The sequence below is a fragment of the Anabrus simplex genome, chromosome 6, assembly GCF_040414725.1.
Source record: "Anabrus simplex isolate iqAnaSimp1 chromosome 6, ASM4041472v1, whole genome shotgun sequence".
Lineage (NCBI taxonomy): Eukaryota > Metazoa > Arthropoda > Insecta > Orthoptera > Tettigoniidae > Anabrus > Anabrus simplex.
The window spans coordinates 155756920-155780586 of NC_090270.1; the positions used below are offsets into that span (position 1 = coordinate 155756920).

The window sequence follows — 23667 nt, forward strand, 5'->3', positions numbered from 1 at the left end:
CACCTATCTCCCTAAAAACATTTATCGCAAGTTCGTCCGTATTTTCACTTACACTTTCCTGTACCCCAAAAATACTAATGTTAGCTCTTCTACTGTACTGTATTGTTCCAGTGAGTCGTCACATCTTGCAGCAAAGTCTTCCGTCATCTCATGGATTTCTTTAACCCTGCTCTCGAGTTTTGCGTTCAATTCTGCCGCAATTTCAGAATTGAACTGGAGAGATTTTTCTAATTCCTTTATGACAAGTTCTGACACACGCTCCGATATGGAGGCTACTATCTTTTCAAGGAACTTACCAGAGCTGATGGTTTCGTTTAGTATCCTGGTGACTGCCTCTTCAACAGGGTTGGCACTGCTGTGGTTGGCACTACTGCTCGGGTCACTGGTGTTGCGCTTGCTACGGCCCACATTGCCTGAGAAATCACTACTTGATATTGGTGAACTGATTGTTACAATGACTGATACTCGCTGGTTTGATTCAACATTGTATCATAAACTCGTGAAACTCGTGTACCACTTATTATATAGCTCCCTTTAGAATAGCACCTTCTAATTCACTGAAACTGAGGAGCCGGTCTTACGCACGTCCGTCGCCCATGAGAAAGTAATTTTGTTAAATTATTCCGTATTAGATTTATAGTGGTCTTAACGGGGATATTGGCATACATATTGACGACATCAAATGAAAAGATCTTGTGGTGTTCTGGTACCTTTATATGTTTTATTCTTTCACAAAGTTCTATGGAGTTCTTTATCGTTGTATTCGCTTGGTAGTGATAATGTGTACTAAGGAAATCTTGAATAAATTGAGATAATTTGTACGTCGGGCTACCCCTAAAATTTAAAATTGGTCATGTAGGGGTGTTAGCCTTATGAATTTTTGGTAACGATTTTGCTACGGGTAACCTAGGGTCCATGACAATGAGTCTTTTCTTTTCAAATTCATTGAAAAGGAAAGTACTATTATTGACTATTGATTTTAATTCTTTTGCAGGTTATTTAAGAGATCCTTCTTGATTATGTCAAATTTGTTTTCCGCAAAAAACGTGTGTGTTTTATTAATATAATTGTTCCTTTCCTTGATTACTATTGCATTCCCTTTATCAGATTTAGTTGCTATTAGGTCATAAACCTTTAATTTTATTTGAAGTTTTTAACTTTCATGTTAATGGATCGGTCTGTGTTATGATTAAATACTTGTTTATGCTAAGGTAAAAGTTTGTTTTTTATAACATATTTTATCTCTTTGTGTTTTTCTAAGGGTAATTTGTTGACTGCCATTTCTGTTTCTACTCAAGTGGTAATTAAATTATTTTTGAAAGTGGTGGGCCAATTCTGTTTGGATTCTCAATTGTGACACCGCTTTATGCATCAGAAAATATATGCTCATTTTTTAAAATTACAACATTTTAATAACAACACTCAATCTTAATCTGATTTATTATTAAATATCCAGCTGTTGTTTATAATTAATTGACATTGATTTTATCAAGTTCAGGTACAGAACATTTGGGACTTATGTAGCCAAAGAAGATTACACTCTTTACTCAACACTGTTACTATCCCAGTGATCTTCAAGTTATTATGAAGATGATCCATTTTAGCTTTGGACCTTTTTTAAAATCTAAAAAGAACATCACTAACAAAAAAAAAAAAATTTTCACGAGTATAGACACTATCTATTAATATGGTTGTTTGATCCTGTATTGACTTGTTTGAATCTATTACAGAACTGTTTTAAAAAATCTGATAAAGGGAATGCAACGATTATATTATTATAATGATTATATTATGGGAACGGATGATTTTCCCAAAACATGTATGGTAAAATAAATAGTTTTTCTGTCATTATAAGGTATATTGACAAGGTGGGCTCAAGTACAACTATTTTAAATAGTTCTGTAATAGATTTATGACACACACGTCTTCGAGTGCACTGAAGGCCAAATGAAGCATTTCATCCTAGATGTGCGCAAGGTCAGGTTTTTGATGTTTTGAACCAACATGTTTATTTCAATATTCTGGATGATCAGGTGTTGCCTTTCAGTCAACATACGCATGATGAGTATGCTATTGATACCCCAATTTTTCAAGATGACAACAGCAGAGTTTGTCAGGCTGGACGCATATGTGACTGGTTTTATGAACACTCCCCCACTGTATTTCATCTCGACTGGCCTGCAAAATCACCTGACTTTAACCCCATTGGAAATCATTGGGACATATTGGAACAGCGGGTAAAATGTTGACATCAGCATCCCTGCAATTTGGTGGAATTGTTCAATCAAATCCTCAGGGAGTGGATGCGATGCACCTGCACAACATTGTGGACTCACTTCGTAACTGAATCCGGACAGTTATAAAATTCAGAGGCAGAGTTACACAGTATTAAATTATGCTTGTAATGATTTCTCCAGGGATGACTAATTTTTTGTCCAGTGAGCTTAATAGCTTCCTACTTACTTGGCAGTCTTCCTCTTTCCTGGTAGAAAAGTCATCCCAGAACTTTTTCTTTTGTTCTTGGAATAGTCATTTTAGAGTGGACTTTTTGATCCTATATTCCTTTGCTTGCTCTTCAATTTATCATTTCTTCTATCACCCATTTTTTGTTTTACTTGATCTAATTTTCTTTTCAGCATATTTCTTTCTTTTACTGCTGTTTCCACCTGGTCTTTCCACCAAGGCGTTTCCTTCTCTGTCGGTTTTTTTCCACAGATTTCCTCTGCTTCCTTTACAAGAGTTTCTTTGAACAAGGCCCACTCTCTTCTACCCCTCTAATCTCAGTTTTGGGTAACTTTATTGTTATACTTGCCTGGTATTTTTCTTTCCTCTCGGAGTCCTTCAACAACTAGGTCCTGAGCTTTGGCATTCTATTAAAGAAACTATTTAAAATAGTTTAGGTTGATGATTGAAAATTATTTATTCTATCATACATGTTTCAGGAACAATATGCATTCATCAGTGAAGTCAAATCAAGGATTTATACAAGTCAACACAGGATCAAATAAAATACTTATTATGGTTAAGTTTATCAACAGCTTTGGCATTTTCGTGCACTTAGCTTTGGCGACATGGACATCTTTAAGATCAGCTATTAATAGCCAATGGTCGCTATCTAGACAATCACTGGGTATGACTTTGACATGATGAACACACCGATCAGCTTTGCCATCAGTGATTATATATTCTATCACAGTCTTGAGTTTTCCATCCCAACTGTATCTTGTTATTTTATGACTCCCTCATCTAGTACCATGTGTATTGGATGGTAAAGTTGATTTGCTTGCAGCAATCAAAATACACGTCTTCTCCGGAGAGCCATGAGGTGCGATGATGTTTTCACAACCTTCTCTCTCTTTACCAACTTGGGCATTCAGATCACCCATAATTATGGTGTTCTCCTCCATTAATTGTTCTCTTAGTTTGGTAAGGAATTATTCTTTCTCATCTGTGGTACATCCTGTTTGTGAGGTGCATATACTTAATATAATGTGTGATGCACATTTCCATCTTGTAATCTCATCTGGGTGGTCCTATCATTCACATAGGTCACTTCTGTCTGTACATCTAAATCTTTGTGAAAGAGCAGACCAACTCTGTTTTTGGATTCACTCAAGTTCCGACTCCAATATAACATATACCCTTTTCTCAGAGATTTCTTTCCACAGCCTTTCCACTTCATCTCACTCAACCCCAATATCCAAAGCTTGCGCCTGTCCATAAGGTTTGCGAGTACTTCACATTTGTTAGTGAGACTGAGGATGTTGAGGGTTCCAATTCAGAGCTATTTCTTGATTAATGTCTGTCTATTCCTGCACTTCTGATGAGCTTCGTGTTGCTGGCCATCATAATTTCATGAGCCACTTGAAGAGTTGTCATGTCATGTCAGTGTATTTGGCTTGCTAAGCCTAACACTGCAGAGGGTTTTCTGTTAGGGTAATCCCTTGCCACATTTACAAGGTAGCAGCACTTTGATGAATGTATGTGACATTTCCTACACAAAGGCTTCATCAGGCCTCCTAAGGAAGAAAATTAAAATAGTGAAAACACTAAAACTCTATAAAGAAACAGCTAAAATATGAGTGATCCACAAGCATTTAAACTGTGTTGATAAAAATTCATAAAAGTCTTGTAAAAGATAAAACATTGACTTGATTATGAAGATATTAGGTATAAACCAGTGCCCATTTTTGTTTCTTGGAAAATGTCAAACTTGAATGAATCATACACCACCACCAAGAGATGGCAACAAAAAATTAACTCTCAAGGGCAAAAGATAAAGAGATACCAGGAAATCATCACTTATAAGTTGGAAAAAGGGAAGATTATCAGTCACCATACATACACAGCTCCAATTAGTGCAGCCGTACACTGAACGAGAATCTAACTTTTCATTTGTTAAAACATAAGATGTTCAATCTCCACGCACAGTCTCCCTGTCTTCTCATCATACGTTCTCGCTCCGACTCGCTTTGTTTTGACAAGTCAAAACATGGCTGCCCTTTGTGAACTTGCCTCCGTAAGAGGTGCTGATATCAGGCATGCAGATCGTCTATGTTCTTCTACCTCACTGGTTCATTAATTCATTATCCATTCATACCAAAACTTTCAACCATTCATCCATGAACTCATTCATCTGCCATTTAATTCACCTATAGAGGAATTCATAGCCATTCATCCATGTAATTATCCAGCCAGTCTTTAACTCACCTATTTATTCATCCATCCACCCATACATAAATACAGTCGCTCATTCATCCAAAAAAAGAAAAGTAATAATGAAAGAATGCTGATCAACAAACCAATCAGATATACATAACTGCAAGCAACCTGCCCTTAATGTAATAAATCTTTAGGCAAGAGGTCGAAACCATTCTCTTACCACCTTCAATAGTCGCATTTCTCCAACCATCTTCTTGCATCCCTCACATTACCTACACCCCAGAGAGGGCCTCTAACCCCTTCAGGAAAACTTGACAGTAAATAAGTAAGTAAGTAGATTATTTTATTATATCCCTTTCAGCCAAACTCCATTCTGCCCAAGTATTTATGAAAGCTTTCTCTCTCTGTGTGTACACTCGCAACAGGACTACTTAAGTAGAGGTTCAGATATTTTAATTGTAGGATGTTCCCCATTTAATATATCAGAGATTTTATTCCAACATTTCATAATAATTGTATAAATCTTAAAAAGGACTCTTATCATTAATTATTTTCTACACCCCCTGCCCTGTTTTCTCTTTCATAGAAAACTGATGGTGTATTTTGTTCCTTCTTACAGTGTACAGCTGTGGCCAAGGTCAGTTCAAATGTAACAGCACAGAGTGTATACCAGCAACATGGCAGTGCGATGGTATGCAGGACTGCCATGATGGCTCTGATGAAGTGCAATGTCGTAAGTATATTTAGTTAGTTATTTTAAACACTTACATCATGGAAATAAATTTGAGTCCCTTAAGTATTTGTGACACATAAGTTCAATGTTCATCATCATCATCATCATCATCATCATCATCATCATCATCATTTTCCAGCTCCAGTTTCTTGGGTCTGTTGTACAAGCATTTGCCACTTCCTCCTGTCAAAGTATAGTTTCTTCTCCCACTTTTCATTCCTCTTGCTGATCTCTGACTTCTATAAATCGATTTATTGGCCTCCCTACTTGCCTCTCCCCTTTCAATTCTCTGTCAAAGTAATCCTTTGCTGTTCTCATTCCATCCATCCTCGTAACATGTCCAAACCACCATAACCTGCGTCATCCTGTAAGCTCAGTAATAGGTATTCTGATGCCAGCCTCCTTCCTGTTTACCTCATTTCTCATTTTGTCCTTTCTGGTCTTTTGGTTCATTGTTCTAATGAATTTCATTTCTGTTGACTGGATTTTACTATTAGCCTTGTTATGTAGGGTACAGTACATGTTTCAAGTTCATAGGTGAGAATGGGAATGAAGTAGGTATGATGATGATGATGATCATCATCATCTTTCTTCCAAGTATTGGGCCATGTGTTCCATTACAGCCTTGCATTTTCCCTTCATCTCTTGATCGGATGTCCTAAAGACCTTTTTGCTCTGGGTTGGTATCAAAGAATCTCTTTTGGCAATCTACCAGGTTCCATCCTTTTTATATGATGTTTCCAGCTTTCCTGATAACTGAAGATGTAGTCAGTTATCGGTTGCACTTTCAGTTCTTTTAGCACATCTTCATTCCTTTTATGGTCCCATTTTGTATACCCTGCTGTCTGACACATGAATGTCATTTCTCATGCTGTAAATCGAGACAAGTCTTGAGATCTTAATGTCCATGCCTCACATCCATATCAAAGCATTGGTTTAGCTAGGCTTTTATAAAGGCGCAGTGAGTATGTTTCTGAACAAGTGATTGTTTCATGATTGTTTATTACTCCTGTAATTTTTGTGCATTTATTAATTTCTGCTGGTATATCTAATTCTGTTTGCTATGATAAGTTGTACCCGAGATAAGTGAACACATTTAGGTACTCTTTCCAGTATTGTATTAGCATATTTTACTAGATATCAATTCTCTTCCCTTGAAGAAAATCTGAGGAAACATTTCTTAGATTGAAAACTGATCGTTATAGGCCATCTTACGTCGTAGCCAGCAATGAAACATCATCAGCATATAATATGGCGTCAAGGTGTTCAAGGCGTCTATTTATTGATATTGATCCATGGCGTCCTTGTTTCCAAGTTTCCATTATTGCATTCATATATATTATAAAAAGTAAAGGGGGAGGCCGCAGCCTTGTTTTACACCACCATTTATTGATTTCTGCTCGGTCTGATTCTTGTTCACTTTCACAGAAATGAGATAGGATTTGTAGATGTTCTTAATAATCTGTTGAGAGACATTGTTTTGTTTCAGAATTTCAAGTAATTTGTTTCTGTTTACTCAGTCAGAACACTTTTTAAAGTCTACAATATTGCAATGTTGGTTTCCAAATTGAATTATCTACATTTTTCTATGAATATCTTCATAGTGAAATATGCATCAGTGCAGGAGCGCCCTTTATGGAAACCTTGTTGTTCATTCCCCAATTTATTTTCATAATGTTGCTGCAACTTATCTTTAATGATATTTGCATATATTTTATAACCTGAGTTAACAGTGCTAATTCCTCTGTAATTTTCATTGAATTTTATGTCACATTCTTTATCAAGAGGGATAACTATTGCTTTCTGTCAACTTTCTGGTGGATTGTCTACATTCCAAATTTGATTTAAAAAGCTGAGGAATCTTTGTTTGAAACTTTTACTTGAATATTTAAACAGTTCAGCATGTATTGTAAGGGAAACACATAGTCAATTTTTCTTTCTGGAGCATTTTATCATCCCAGAGTAGATTTCTCACTTGAAAATAAAATTAAGAAGTTTTTCAAATCCTGTTAAGTATTTCTTGGTTTATTGTGTTATCTTTTGAAATGATATTTCCAAGGTATTTGAAGTCAGAAACTGATTGTAACAGAGTTCTCTCCAAGAAAATGTTTGAAATTGTACCTTTCCTGTTGATAGTTATTTCAACAGCTTTTGTTTTACTGCTGTTTAGTCCATATTCTTTAAACTTGTCATTCCAAAGATTTAGTTTCTCCTATACTTCTGCTTCATTTTCTCCGCAGATCAGAACATCATCTGCAAATATTAGACTATCGGGCTGCTTGCAATTTTCTTTAATAGATTTTATGATCTGAACCATGACAGTGATGAACAGGAGTGGTGACAAGGCACTCCTTGCTGGACTCTTGTTTTGGTTTCAAACCAATCTGATCTTGCATCCCGTAGTTGGACTGCTGAAGCATTTTTGGTAGAACATCTTTACTTTTTTATCAATCAGGAAGTTTTGCACACCTATACCTCCTAGGCATTCCCAGATTATCTCCTGTCACTGTCATATGCCTTCTCGATGTTCATAAAAACCGTCAACAAGTTCTCACCATATTCCCAAGTGCTTCTCCTTTAGCATTCTGAAGGCATATATCGGGTTTGTAGTGCTTCAGCTCTTTCTGAACCTGTGTTGCTCCTCCTCCAATAGCTGTTCTACTATATTCCTGATTCTTACTTCAGTTATCTTATCCAGAAGTTTAAGAGAGTGAGAAAGTAGAGTGATACCCCTATAATTTCTGCATTTCTTCCTGTCTCCCTTATCATATAGGGGGATAATGATACCTTTCATCTAGTTCTCTGGTATCCTGTTCTCTTTCCAGATGACAGAGAGAACTCTATACAACCACTGTATGCCTTGTGCTCCAGCTGCCTTTATCATGTCAGCATTGAGGTCATCAAACTGGGAACTTCCTGATTCTCATGTTCTTTAGCTCAGACTCCACTTCTAGCCATGTTAGCTGGTGTTGTGCTCCTTCACTAGCACGTAAACTGCAGTCTTCAGTGGTATCAACTCAAAGACTTTCTCAAGTAAATGAAGTATTGAAATAGTTGTTCATTTGTTTTCTGATACCTTGATCTGTCTTTACAAAATTCCCATTATCTGTTTCCAGTGCAATGATATTGCCATGTTCACTTCTGTTTTTGACTACTGTATAAAGCAACTTCCTATTAATTTCAGTCTTCTGTTAGCGAAATAGTGAATCATCTCAACACTTTTTGTTTTCTTCTTTAATCAGTCGCTTCACAAATAGTTTCTTGTTACGGTACTCCCATGCTAGGTTCTGAATTTCATCTTCTTGGTGGACTGATTTCTGTGTTTTGTTATCTAGCCTCTTCTTTGCTCATTTCTTTCTTTTACAGCAGTTTTCACCCTCTCATTCCACTATGGTGTTTCTTTCTCCCTGCGTATTGCACTTGTCTTTCCACATTGTGATTGGGCTTCTGAAAACAGGTGTTCTTAATGACAGCTACTCTTCTACTCCTCTTTTTTTTTTAATTCTTTGGTAATTTGGTTGAGGTCTTTCTTTGGTATTCTTCTTTCTTCCCGTCTTCTCGTAGCAACCAGGTCTTTATCTTTGGCATTCTTTTGCACTTGACATTCTGCAAGTGGACGTTCCCAATGTGCGCAACCAAAAGCTGGTGGTCACCAACTACACTTTTACTTGGAATAATTTTAACATCCATGATGAACTGGCTAACACATCTATCGGTTATTATATAGTCTATCACTGTCCTCTGCTTCCTATCCCAAATGTAGCATATGATTTTATGGCTGTCTCTCTTCTGAAGCCAAGAATTTTGTATGCTCAAGTTATTCTGTGCACAGAAGTTTTACTAGGTTTTGTCCCTCCTGGTGTCTGCCACCATAGCCATGGGGATCCTGTGATGTCTTCGCAGCCTTGTTTATCTGTCCCAACTTGGGCATTCAGGTCTCGCATAATTGTGATGCTGACTTCCTTTACTTGATCCTCTTGATCCACAAGGAACTAATCTCTTTCATCTGCAGGCAGCCTGCCTGTGGGGCATATACTTGGAGAAAGGTGTGGAATACCTGGCCAATTTGTAATTTAATTTTAATGATTCTGTCACTCATATAACTTATATACATATCCAGTGGGCTTTGGGTTGTTGGCCATCATAATCAAGTAAATAATATTACATTAGTCTTGGGACTAGTAATGTAGTGAAACACTCTTCAAGTTGAACACTAAATCAACAACCAATAAATTGCAGAAAGTAGATAGAAGAATCATCAGGACAATCATCAGTAAGAAACACCAAGTTGATGGGCAATAGAGATTATTACCTAATGAAGTGGTATATCGTGAAAGCAAATCAATAATAGATACGCCGGGCTGAGTGGTTCAGACGGTTAAGGCGCTGGCCTTCTAACCCCAACTTGGCAGGTTCGATCCTGGCTCAGCCCGGTGATATTTGAAGGTGCTCAAATACGACAGCCTCGTGTCGGTAGATTTACTGGCACGTAAAAGAACTCCTGCGGGACTAAGTTCCGGCACCTCGGCGTCTCCGAAGACCATATAAGTAGTTAGTGGGACGTAAAGCAAATAACATTATTATTATTATTAATAATAGATACAATGCAGAAAAGGAGAATTGCCTTTTTAATCATATATTTAGACTGCCAGAAACCTGACCAATGTAGCAGTTATTTAGTTACTTCTGGAAAAACAAAACAAAGAACACTTGGTTCACTGAAATCATAAATGATTTAGAAGAATTAAATTTAATCACTGCTCCAAATTGAAGGCAGAGAAGTGAAGAGAATTCTAAGGAATAAACACTTGCGATTTAAACTCATAACATTTGAATGAAGGAAGTACACCATTACTGACAACCAAAGGGCAGCCAAGTCTGACAGGATGAAGAAGTTTTGGGAGCAGAAGAAGAAGAAGAAGCTGAAAAGCTGACTCTATTTAATACTATTAGACTTTAATGTATAAGAGTGATTAAAGTGCACCAATGGGGGCATGAACTATATAAAAGAGATTGCACCTCAATACAAAACAAAAATATAATTTATAGCTTATAATTTGGAAGAGTTGTTCTCATGTCTGGTAATTTTAACACTTTTGCATCCAAGGCTTGTTTCGGCTTTGAAAGCAACAAACTCATCAACTCTGTGACTTGCTATGCAGAACACTGTAGAGGATTTTCTGTCGGTGTAATCTCCTTTAGCATTTGGCAGTCACCTGCCACAACTACAAGGCAGCAGCATTTTGATGAATTGGTGTATCATTTCCTACACAAAGGCTTCACCAAGCCTCCTAAGGGAGAACTTCTCCGCCCTCTGGTTCTCCCTTAGTTTGTCGGGTTTGGAACTGGCAGCCCAACCCTCGGTCAGACAGATCTTAAATGTCATGGCACAGAAATTTTTACAAGCCCCAAGTATTGTCTTGGCAATTAGGTAACACATGATGTGTGTTAAATGTTTGTATGGCAGAAATAATACAAGTTCCCAGATATTATAATGCAAGGATAATTACAAGTCTCCAAGTACCATACTGTCTTGGCAATTATTTAAACACTTGAACCAAAAGATAGTGTAAATTAATTCTCAGATATTATGACAGTGAAATAATACAAGTCCACACGTCTTGCCTTAGCATATTATTCAGTCAGCTTGGGAGTCACATGTTAGTGAAGATTTTAAGTTCGAAAGTTATACTGCAGATCACATACTTTGTATTTTGCACTACTCTTATATTAAGTGAACGGCTGTCTCATAGAGCTATCGATTTAGCAAATCTCACTGACTGGCAAGAAGGAACTGAACAAATGCTCTGATTCTCACCAGCATTATATAGCTAGGTAGCAAGTTGCTTGAGTGACCGCTTGTCTGTATTGCATCGGCTTTTGTATTTCTTTTTGTAGGAGCCATAAGACTCTTATAATTGCCTGAAAATGTAGTCATTCCTTTAGGTACTGTAGGAATGCACTTGTTACTGGTGTAGTTTTTATTTTATTCCAGTGATTTAGGGAGATGAAAATCTACAGCCTGTTTCCAGTCATTCGGCCGGGTCAGGAATGGAATGAATGCAGCCCCCATCTAGCGGCAAGGATAGGAATTGTGCCGGCTGCTGAAGCTTGTCACACTCCTCTGTGGTAATGATTAATGAATGAAGGATGAAATGAAATGAAATTGGAGTGTGTTTTTGGAGTAAAAGATGACGGAAAACCCTGAGTACCCGGAGAAAAACCTGTCCCGCATAAATCTCACATGGAGTGACCGGGATTTGAACCACGGAACCCAGCGGAGAGCGGCCGATGCGCTGCCACCTGAGCCACGGAGGTTCCTGTTTAGGGAGATATTAAGATGAATTGTAATGCCAGCTGGTTCTTGGTGAGGTGTAGCTAGCACAAGCTGGAAGTGATGCGGCATTCGTCATTCCCTCCACACTGGAACTTGTGTGGCTGTTGTACTGTGAATCACTAGAAATAATTCATGTTTTCAACTTAGAATATTTACTGTACCAGTGTTATTGGTATAATATGGTAACTTTTACTAAAGCATTTATATTTACATCTCTTGAATTTACAACTTGGATGGGAGATAATGGATTTCAAGTACAAATTCCTTAGAGAGAGAAGGAAAGTAAAAGGTCTGGTACTGAGTATCAACTAATGGCATAGCCATGTTGAATTGCTTTATCTCATGATATCTTAGAAGTTAAAAAACATTGGGCATGGTCACCATTTAGATGTGTGGCCCACATGGTGTTCACTAGAGGAGGAGCAGAGGGACACCCTAATGCAAGTAGACTCTGGCTCAGGGTGTTTGATCAGTAGCCCGTGGCCTAGCCGGGGATGCTGATGACTAGATTGTCATTGTCCAGGTTTGGATAAGGCACTTTGGATTTGATTTTAATTAAGTGTCAAGATGAAAAGTAGAAAAGTCAGTTAGGAAAGTAATTTGGTGAGGATGTGGTACACAAGGTATTACCATTCACAACCTGTAAAATTAACCTCCTCCTTTTCCCCTATGCAGCTCCTGCTGGGTCAGGGCATTTATGGAACTTCTCCACCTTTCTCTCTTCTTCCACCATTCGTCATCCATAATTTTGCCTAGTCCAAGCTTCTTATTCTTCTTCTCTTTAGAACCTGTAAAAAATGTCCTTATAAAGCCTCAGCAAGTCACTCTTTTTTCCCTGTATTTTTCATTTGAAGGCTTCATTGCATGTCAGAATATTGCTTTTGTACAGTAATGTGATAATTACTCAATTTGGTTAATTGCATTCTGGAGGCAGATATCAAAGAAAGTTCAGGTTTGACCAAAAGAGGGAGGAGGGAGGTTGTCTTTTAATTTTAGTTTGCGGTAGTGAAAGATCATAACACCACTTCCTTTTTAATACCTTTTAATATAATGAATGAATGAATGGAGTGATTGATTGATTAATTAATTAATTATCTGATGCAATATGATTATGTAGAGGAGCGTCAGTGTCCCGACACAGACTTCCGGTGTAATTCCACTGGCCGGTGTATCCCCTGGGCCTGGGTGTGTGATGGTGAAGATGACTGCCGTGACAAGTCTGATGAAACAGTAGATCAAGATTGCCTACACACCTCCATACAGTGTGGTCCCAACCACTTTGTGTGCCACAATGGCAAGTGCATCGCCAAGGTGAGTTTCAGTCTCCTAATATGAATAATGTTCTTTGTGACTTAAACTAAGAATAGGGTCTCTGTCTTTTTCCTAAAAGGAGTCTTCCAAAGAAGGTCTTGTCAACTGTGCCTCTGAAGACTCAAAAACTGCACCAGGACATAGGTATGATCCACTTGGAAATAACCTGGCGGTAGTGAAGCAGTGGATGACAGTGATATGTTACAATAGCTTCAACAAATACTACAATCACTTTCTTGGAATATAATAATGATAGGGACAGTTTTAAGGTCGCCAGCTTCTTTGCAGGTCCCCCAAATTAAGAGAATAAGAGTTTGTAGTCTTGACATTAAGGCCATGGCCGCTTCCTTCCTTCTCCTAGGCCTTTTCTATCCCATCGTCGCCGTAAGACCTATGTGTAATAATTAAACTTATGTTTTAAATGGTCCACCTTTTCAATACTATACAGTAGAAATCCGTTATAGCGAGAATTCATAAAAGCGAAAAAATTACTCGCTATAACGGATTGTCGGATGAAATGTAGTATTACATTCCTATTTAATTAAAAGTGGAAGCGGTACCGGTTTCGACCCTAATCTGGGTCATCATCAGCCAAATAAAATGCAAAAAACAATGCATAGGTAAATAAGATATTAAAGAGTGAGTCTTTCACAAAAACAGTTGAAGAGGCAAAGTATGTTAACTCATTGCGGACCGTGGACGGCGAAAGACGTTTAAGCTTGCTCCTATGCTGCGGGCCGTGGACGGCGTAAGACGTTTAATGTTCCGCGCCAAGCAGTGCTGTTTATATTCGTCATCTATGCATTCTTACACCTTATTCAGCGTTATTAGTTGTAGCAGGAAGTTGGTTGACCTTCCTGAGATAACCCTCGCGTTGAGTGGGCTCATGTTTATCTTAGCTGTTTTAGCGGGAATATCTCGGCACTTCCTCGCACGTCAAGACGGTACTTGAGATTCCAATGCAGTGCGTGTCGTTCTTACTGAGTGTAGTATAATGGCTTATAAAACAAAGTTTCTTACAGAAGATTAATTATTAGATATTGTTCACAATGATTATTCTGGTGATGAACTTATTCCTGAAATAGACTCAGATAGTGAAAGTGACGAGGAAATTCCGATTCCCGAATCCGATAGGCCTATAGAGAAAAGTGAATTGCCTGATACATTATCATCCTAGTTATTGTCCACCCGTTCCGCCATTTAGAGTGAATTCAGGTATAAACGTTCAAATAGAAAATAAGCAGGATATTTTGAGTTACGTGAGTATTTTCATGAATGACGAATTTTATCAGTATGTGTGTGAGCAGACAAATCTATACACGAGTCAAGTGATAAGTGCGGTGCCCCGGCCTTTCACAAAGAATTCAATCATGCAATCATGGAAACCGATTAGTCCAAAATCCTGATATAAAATGCACTGGACGGAAGACCCTCTTCTTCATACCCCGATATTTTCCAATACAATGTTCCGAATACGTTTCCTTCATATTCTTTCATTTCTTCACTTCGGTGACAGTAATCATTATGCTGAAAATACAGATAGGCTGTATAAAATTAGACGTATTTTGAAACCTGTGACACCAGATATCACACCCTAAATATTTACTAGAGGTAAGCACAAAGTATTTTTTTTCTAACATTTATAGTTTAGGAGTAATTGTCAATTGTATTAAGTGATGAGGCCGGCCCCGTGGTGTAGGGGTAGCGTACGTGCCTCTTACCCGGAGGCCCCTGGTTCGATTCCCGGCCAGGTCAGGGATTTTTACCTGGTCCTGAGGGCTGGTTCGAGGTTCACTCAGCCTACGTGATTAGAATTGAGGAGCTATCTGATGGTGAGATAGCGGCCCCGGTCTAGAAAGCCAAGAATAACGACCGAGAGGATTCCTCGTGCTGACCACACGACCCCTCGTAATCTGCAGGCCTTCGGGCTGAGCAGCGGTCGCTTGGTAGGCCAAGGCCCTTCAAGGGCTGTAGTGCCATGGGGTTAGGTTAGGTTAGGTTATTAAGTGATGAACGTCAAGAGGGCCGGGCATGAAAATGGCTGGTCCAGGCATTCAAGTATCCCGCTCAGAAGCAGGTACTGAACGTGTTAATGGGGATTAGCACTGTGCAATTTTAAATCGTAAAATCTAGAAGAAGTAGAAAGTCAGTCGCTTATAAGAAGTAAGGCACGATCTTCTGAACAGTAGCACAACACACGCAAATTTCAGCACTGTCTCATAATGTTTACAAGAAGAGGTGAAAAGTTAAATGAGCCAGCAAATGAGGCGCGATGTCATAATATAATTAATGAATATGAAGTCCCAAAATTGTTTAGAAGTCGAAGACGAGTCGCTTGATTGAAGCGAATTGCTAGCTCCTGAAGATCAGCACAACACACTCAATGTCCGGCACTGTGCTTTCAAATGCCGACTGTACTCGGTGAATAGCTTGACGAACCAGTCTGTAATTGCTTCTGTTGCAAAAATGTGTGTGTGTGTGTATATATATATAATGCAATTTAATATAATTTAAGTACGTAAACAGGATCTTGTAGATTCTTTAGAACAGTTGATGTAAAAAACAATTGTGAAGAGAAAAATGGTAAAAAGCGCAATACCGGAAACAAATGAAAAGCATATATGCACAGTGCGCTACTTCTTGAATATATACACTGTTTTATTCAATCTAGTTATCTATATATTTTAAAAAATTTATGAAAACTAAAGTCAGCTAGTCCGGCCATTCTATCCAGTCTATTTCCTTCACTTTTTAAAACTGAAAGGTATTCACAGATTTGTCATCGGGTGCTATAAATCACTTGACTTCTCCTTCCTCAAATTATTTGATCTTTTCATTTTTGTTGTCTCGTTGAACCAATCATATCCTTGGTTCTAATTTAGGTACAGAGTTTGTTCTTGCCTAAGAAAACTCATTGGATCAAGCTCTTTCATTTCAGCTCTCAACTATTCAAATTGGCTAATTCTGAGGAAAGTTATGAGTGCACATTCAATTTGACGTCTCATTTCTTCAACATTTTTTTTCCCATTGAAGCAATCATATCTTTCGTTCTAATTGAGGTATGCAGTTTGATTTGGTCTAAAAACACTCAGCGGATCAAGCGCTTCCTTTTGAGGTAATAACTACTTAAATGGGTAGATTCTGAGAAAAGTTATGAGTACATATGTTCCATGACAAAGATCTTTGAAGGACTTTTTAACAGTTCGGCACGTTGTGTTGTTCCAAGGAGCATTTAATTCAATTTCTTTGTGTGATGTATTTTCAAGTGTTTTGTTGCCATAATATTACATTCTATTAATACAGCAGGTCATGTGCTTTATTTCATTAACTCAAAACTTTGCAAATACATCCGTGAGGATAGTAACGAACAACACCATACTTTTTACATTGCGGGCAGAGCCAGAGGGAAACTGCTAGTAAGTTTTAATGTGGAACAGTGAACATTTATAATTTAAGAACATTGTACTTTTAACGTATATCATCCATGTACTTAATAGTAATGTCAAGTTTTAATTCTCATATCATTTAACGTAGACGATTACTTAAGCTAGGGTGAAGAATATTTGCAAATTGACAATTTTTTTATGTATACTATGTGACATTCTTATTGTATCAGTGATGTTTTAATTACATGTTATGTTAGTCAGCTGAAGATGACCTTCACAAGGTCGAAACTCGTACTGTAAAATAACAATACCCAAATAAAGTATTGATTAGGTGGAAGTTTCAAAACTTCAGATCTGTGAATATCAAAGATCAATACGGACATGAAACTTATAGATTATGGCTTATATAAGTTTGCAATTCAATGCAGTGTCCATAAAGTTAACCTAAACAAATGATAGAATTAAGGGGAGAGAGTGCTAATCAAATGGCATAAGCTATATGAGACTCACCTTTCGTTGTGATATGTGGTGCATGGCCTACTGTTTGCCTTACTGACGGGGAGGAGTTGAGATTGGTTTGTGAGATTCAAAGGGAACACGGGAAGGGAAAGGGCGTGGCAAGGAAAGAGGAGAAGGTGGAGAAAGGAGGTTTGGGGGGATGTTGGAGATGGGCTGAGTCACGAACTCGTGGACAAAGACCTAAAGGATTTTCATAAATTTGTAAACAAAATAAATGTTGACATCTTACAATGAGATAGCAATTAAGTTTAATATTGGCAAAAGTCATATGTAATTAATTGTATATAGGGTATTAATTGGTACTGTCATTATGTAAGCATGTAGTATTAGTTCCTGTAATGGAGTATGCTGTTTAAAAAAAAAAAAAAACATACGTCCTGCACAATCTTCTACATGTAACTAGCCTCATTTAATTCCATACCTCTTATTTTTAAATCATCAGAAACTGTCATCTTGTTCTCCCTCTATTTTTCTTACCCTCCATGACCGAGTCATTATTCTCCTAGCAATATGTAAGGTACTTGTAATGGTTTCAATGTCATCATCTTGCAATTTCTGTTATAAAAGATTTTATAATATTCCATTCATATACAAGGCTCAGAGGTAATTAAATAATTTCTAGATGTTTTATTAAGGTTTAGATTTCAATTACAGATGTATATGATGATATAGATAATGGTTAGATTGATTGATTTTATTCTAAGATGTGTAGAACTAGGCAGTTCTTCGGTGATAGCTTCAAATAATGTCTTACACTGCAATAGTTATGACAGTGCTATTTAACACCTACTGTATATGATTTTTCATATTTTTCACCCCAATGTTGGATCAAAATGAGTTTTTTTGTTACATTGTATTTCAGTTGAATATTACTAGACCATGATCTATAATTTTACTTGCTACTTATGGAAGGTTACAGTTGCATGGACTAATCACAGGTAACAGCAGCTTACGGGAAACATAATGCAAAAGAATGTTTGGATTTTTAAGTTTTGTTAAGTCTTTAGGTTCAGTCTGCAAAAATGTTTATTATTTGAATTCTAGATAGTTCCTTCTGTTAATTGTATAAGTAGAACATCATCATAGTCTTGGATTTGCTCATTCACAGTTCTGTTTCAAGTGTGAATTTTCCATAATGAAATTGTTATGAATCATGTTTTTTGAACTATTTAATAATAATTTTCCTTAATAAGAGACAGCTTCCTGATTCCTCTGGCATTCCCTAGGAATACTACTGTGACTCCGATTATGACTGTGATGACAAAAGTGATGAACCTGATTCCTGTCAGCACTCATGTCAGGAGAATGAGTTCTTGTGTGCAAACAAGCATTGTGTTGCGGAGCACTTCAAGTGCAATGGAGTAGACGACTGTGGCGACAGTTCTGATGAGTCTTCAGAAACTTGTGGTGAGTTGATGTTAGTCATAAACTGTTATTAATTAAATGGAGTTCGTTCTTAGTCACCATGGCTATTCTGTTTGTGTGCAGGTCTCGGCACCACCTGCCATACTGACGGTTCATTCCTGTGTGAGAATGGTCTGTGTGTGAACGAAACCTTGTTGTGTGATGGAGCTAATGACTGTGGAGACTTCAGTGATGAGGCTTTGTGCAGTAAGTAGTGCTGGCTCTGCCCTTTGTCTTTCTCATCAAAGACTTCAATATATTTTCACAACTTGTATTAATGGACATATGTTCTGGGTTTTAGCCTTGCAAAAGAGGCTGCATGATCTGAACTGCGTAGCCAACTTGCTTGGCGCTTGAAAATTTAACTAAGATTTTGTATTAAAGCGTGTTAATTTAGGTACCAATTTTGACAATTTCAGGGCTCCACTTAAGCGTGGAGTTGCTTCCCCTTAATTGTGTCAGGGTTTTCTCATTCATTCTGATGTGTCTAGAACCCTTAAGACAACTGTTATTCTTATCTGACCTGAACAGTGTTAAATTTATGAAGTATACATAGTCTTATTTTTCACCTCGTGTCTTCTCTCTCTTTCTGCAACCCAGTAACACTTTAGTTCTGGAGGGGTTGAAGCCATTTTTCATTCTTCAGCATCATATTCAAATGTACCCTTCTTGATAAAAATTAGTGTATACGTAGTAATAGACCTATAATTGTGCTTAACTGAAATCCTGAGAGTATAGAATTTTACCTTAATTGATAAATGATGATACTCCAACTTAAAAAAGTCTGAAGTATTTCCTGTCTGAATGTCTTATTTTAACTCACTGTTTACTTTGTTGCAGATATCAATGAATGTATGAACCCAGTATGTGCACATGAATGTCACGACCTCAAGATTGGTTTCCGCTGTTCCTGTCACCCAGGTTACAAGCCTCATGAACGTAATACACATCTCTGTTCTGACATAGATGAATGTGCTGATCGGCCCTGCAGTCAGAAATGCCGCAACACTTTGGGTTCGTATGTGTGTTCCTGTGTTGAAGGATATGCTCTGACTCGCAATCATCATTCCTGCAAGGCCACATCAGGTAGGTGTATATAACTGGTATCATCATCCACAAGCTCTGTTTTCTGTGGATGATATTTACTCATTTCCATGTCATCTGTATATATTGAGTCAAGATTTCAGTATTATAGAAAATTATTATTTGAAAGAAGACTTTTATACAGACAGTAAAACTTGCTCAAAGTGGAATCTCAAGGGACGAAACATTTTTTCCAACTTAAACATGTCTCCGCATTACACAAACTTTTTTTTTTTTTTTTTTGCCTTAAAAGACCATTTACCAGCACTACTATACAATAAATGATACAGTATACAAGGGAAGTATTTTTAAATAATATGATGTAGAGCGTACCTCTATCTGCTTATGCAGGATGCTCTGCTATCCTGTTTTATATACATAGAACTGTAGTACACTGATTTGTCATTATTATTATTATTATTATTATTATTATTATTATTATTATTATTATTATTATTATTATTATTATTATTATTATTGTTATTACTGCACTTTATTATTGTTATTACTGCACTTTATTATTACACATATACAGCTTGATACATGGTACGTAATTTTGACACTAACACAACACTGTATGTATTACACTATTTCACAACACTGAATATATGCTCCTTAAAATTTCCATCACAACACTCTACACAGTACTTTACAACACTAAGCTTTCTTTGTGTCTTTCTGTATGTAGTCCTAAGCTGAGTACATTAGTTCAAGAAGCATGGAGGAGTTACATATAATGGCAAATTGCTTTAGGTTACAAATACACTCCAGGGCTTGTTCATGGGTTTTAACCTGGTTTTGATCTTAATCTTTTTGCACATCTCCTTCTTCCAACTCCTTTTCTTTTTCTGCTTTTCTCACTTCTAGAAGAGCTGTAGCTGATTCGAAATTGTGATGTCATAAGTTTTTCAACACTTCGAATTAAGTTCTCTGCTTTATAGGGAGCGTTTCTTGCTTGACACAATTCGGATATTGCCAGTGCGTTTTCAAGCATTTCAATTATTCCATCATCTGTATTGCTGTACCTGTTTATCTTAGGAGACTGACTACTGGCCTTTCCCTCATGGATATTCCTGAAGTTTCCCAGTTAAGAAATAGAACGGCAGGGACGTCCAAAGACGTGATTCATTTTGTCCTTCCAATGACATTGATCATACCAGTACCAGAAATGCACAAATATTATACGCAGGACTACATCAGTTCATAATATTTTCCGCATTATACAAGTAGATTTTTTTTTAATTCGTTATTCGTTTCCGTTTCCATGTTGAGGGGATTCTGTATTATACAAAATGAAAAACTTTTACTGGAGAGAGAGCAAGAGAGAGAGAGAGAGAGAGCACAGAAGATATGTCAAGAGTGTTGATACCCATCCTCCTGATGAAGTTGGGAAGCAGGAACGAGCTTGTCGGAGGCTAACATGAGATGGATGTAGAAGAACTAGGATTGATGAAGAGAGAGCCTATTTATTTACTGACGGCAGTTTGTGTGAAGATGTGGTGGAGATTGTCCTTGTCCTTTTGTGTTTTTATGTTTGTCCTCGTCTCCTCTTTCTGCGCACCCTCCCCATACTGACTGCTCATTTTGTTTGTACTGTTATATGTTCTATTCCTCGTTCTCTCTCTCTCTCTCTCTCTCTCTCCGACTTGATATTATTTGAAAGAGTAAAACAATGGAATTTCCAGCCTACAGAAACTATGATGAATAGTTAGTGCCATATAGGCAAGTTCCTAATACTTGAAGGATTGCATGAACAAATGCCACTCGTCAGGTCGTGCACAGTTTATCAATCGAGTTGTTACATATTTTCGACATCCTGCAGAGGGGTGTAGCCCAGATGGACTTTGGTCTACCAAATGACCACTGCTGTTCTACCTTAATCTCAACATAATGTGCAGACAGACACAATGTGGCCTTTTTATGTATTTTTCAGATGTGGAGCCGAAGCTGATCTTCTCAAATCGTTACTATATTCGCCAGTTGGACCTTGCAGGGCATGCATCATTACTGGTTTATAACTTGACCAGTGCTGTGGCCCTTGACTTTGACCTACAGGAAAACTGCTATTACTGGAGTGATGTAACCATCCTAGGCAGCAGTCTGAAGCGCATCTGTGGTGGCAGTAACAGCACACCTGAAGTATGTATTCATGTAGTTTCACTCATTGTCAACAGCAAATTCATGTTCTGTATGGTTTCTTTTGTCATCTTCATTATCCAAATTTCACACATGGTTCTCTTCTTTATAAGTTAAGAACTTCATTTTCCCGTATTGAACTGAGATTCACAATTAGAATTAAAGAAGGTTCAACCTATTCAGTACAAAATGTGTTGTACAAGGTGTTCACAGCATTAACACTAAAAAACTTCTTCCCATAATCCAAAATAACCTAAAAACATATAGTGGGCTAAGTAAACTCAAGATCCAGGACTTCATGCAGGTCCTGGAACTAGTGATACACAACAACTATTTCACATTTGACAAATGTATATACCAACAAGATGGATTGGCTATGGGGTCGCCGGCCTCAGGAAATTTGGCGGAGATATACATAGATTTCCTAGAAGACACGGCAATTAATAACAATAATATTTTCTCAAACATACTTTTCTGGTCCAGATATGTTGATGACACTCTAGTAATTCTGCATGACAGAACGGTTAATGCAGCTACCACCCTTAACAATTTAAATAAGATAGATCCTAATATAAAATTGACATTGGAATCCGAGACCAATAACTCAATTAATTTTTTGACCTCACAATCAAGAGACTTCCTTCTTCACTAGAATATAATATCTACAGAAAACCAACACAAACAGCGACAACTATCAGAAGAGACTCCACACACCCACACGCACACAAGTGCGCCACTTCCTATAGTATGGTAGACCGTGCACTAAAAATACCATTATCCAAGGAAAACCTAAAGAAAGAACTGAATACCATACGTGCCATCGCTAAATGTAACGGTTATAATTCTTCATTCATAGAACGCATTATCAACAAATGTAAACGTAGACTAATGACAACATTAACCAAAGAAAGACTTAACCCTGCCCTATACGCCACCTTCACTTTTAATGAAAACATACACAGTGTAACTAACATCTTCAAGAAACACAATATTAAAATATCATACAGAACCAACAATAGAAATATGGATATAGTTCACAATACCAAGTCAATAAACAAATCCGACATTCACGCAAAATCAGGTGTTTACTGTTTCCAATGCAATAACTGTTTTTCCTCATACATTGGACAGACCGGAAGAAGCTTCAAAGTTAGATACTTAGAACACGTCAATGCCATTAAGTATAATAGGTTTTCTGCAATAGGCCAACACATACATGACTCGAAGCATAATTTCACTACCATAGAACAAGACCTAGAAATTCTCAAAAACATAAACAAAGGCCCTTTACTCGATGTTACGGAAAACTGTTTTATTCACTTAGTTCAATTTTTCAATCCTAATCTAAACCTTAATGAAATTTCAGAAAAACCTAATATCCTTTTTGATTTTCTAATCAAAGTCTTTAGAGGTATCAAAATCACGGAGAGGAAATCGATCTTTTACGCTCTCCAAAACACTCTTCTGTTTCCCACACCACCGCCACTCCTCACCCCTGACCTGCCTTGAACTCCGCCTTCCCATCCCTTCCATTCCATTCCTCTCTTCTTCTCCCCCCTCCCCCTCCTCTTCCCACTCCTCCCACCCTACCTTCACACTCACTCAACTTACTCACACCCATCTCACTCGTCCACAACTCTTCTCACAACATTTCTCACAACATACAACCAGCAAGCTAAACAAGGTGAGTCTCATATCCTATCATATTCGGCCGTGATCCCATTTTTAGCTATCCATTTCATTAACTTAGTTTTTTCTTCCTTTTAAGCTTCACCACCCACGTTGAGTTGAGACAACCTTAAAAATCAACCTTATTCAACCTCTCAATGTCAGGTGTCCCGGCCTTAGACAAATATTTGATGGTCTTGCCAACCACATACAACACTGGACCTGGACTTATATATGTCTCCATTGAACAACAATAGAAGACTGGACAATTTTACTGCATCGTTGTATTATCATATGAAGACTTTTATTCTCATTCATCAGACCAATTTTATTGTACAATACTCACTTGCCTTATTAGACTATAACGCCTCTATGTGTTATATTATATCACCATATTTTACACATTATTCTTCTAGCTTTTAATGAGA

General features: G+C 37.5%; 1 protein-coding gene across 1 annotated transcript in view; it reads left to right on the forward strand.

Annotated features, from left to right (window-relative positions):
* LRP1 (LDL receptor protein 1) overlaps positions 1-23667 on the forward strand; it is a 744558-nt gene that overhangs the window by 414629 nt on the left and 306262 nt on the right. Inside the window, exons 45-50 of the mRNA XM_068228249.1 lie at positions 5282-5395; positions 12850-13043; positions 18175-18355; positions 18437-18559; positions 19193-19438; positions 21369-21574. Of these exons, the coding sequence (XP_068084350.1) occupies positions 5282-5395; positions 12850-13043; positions 18175-18355; positions 18437-18559; positions 19193-19438; positions 21369-21574 (1064 nt within the window). The remainder of the gene's footprint in view (positions 1-5281; positions 5396-12849; positions 13044-18174; positions 18356-18436; positions 18560-19192; positions 19439-21368; positions 21575-23667) is intronic.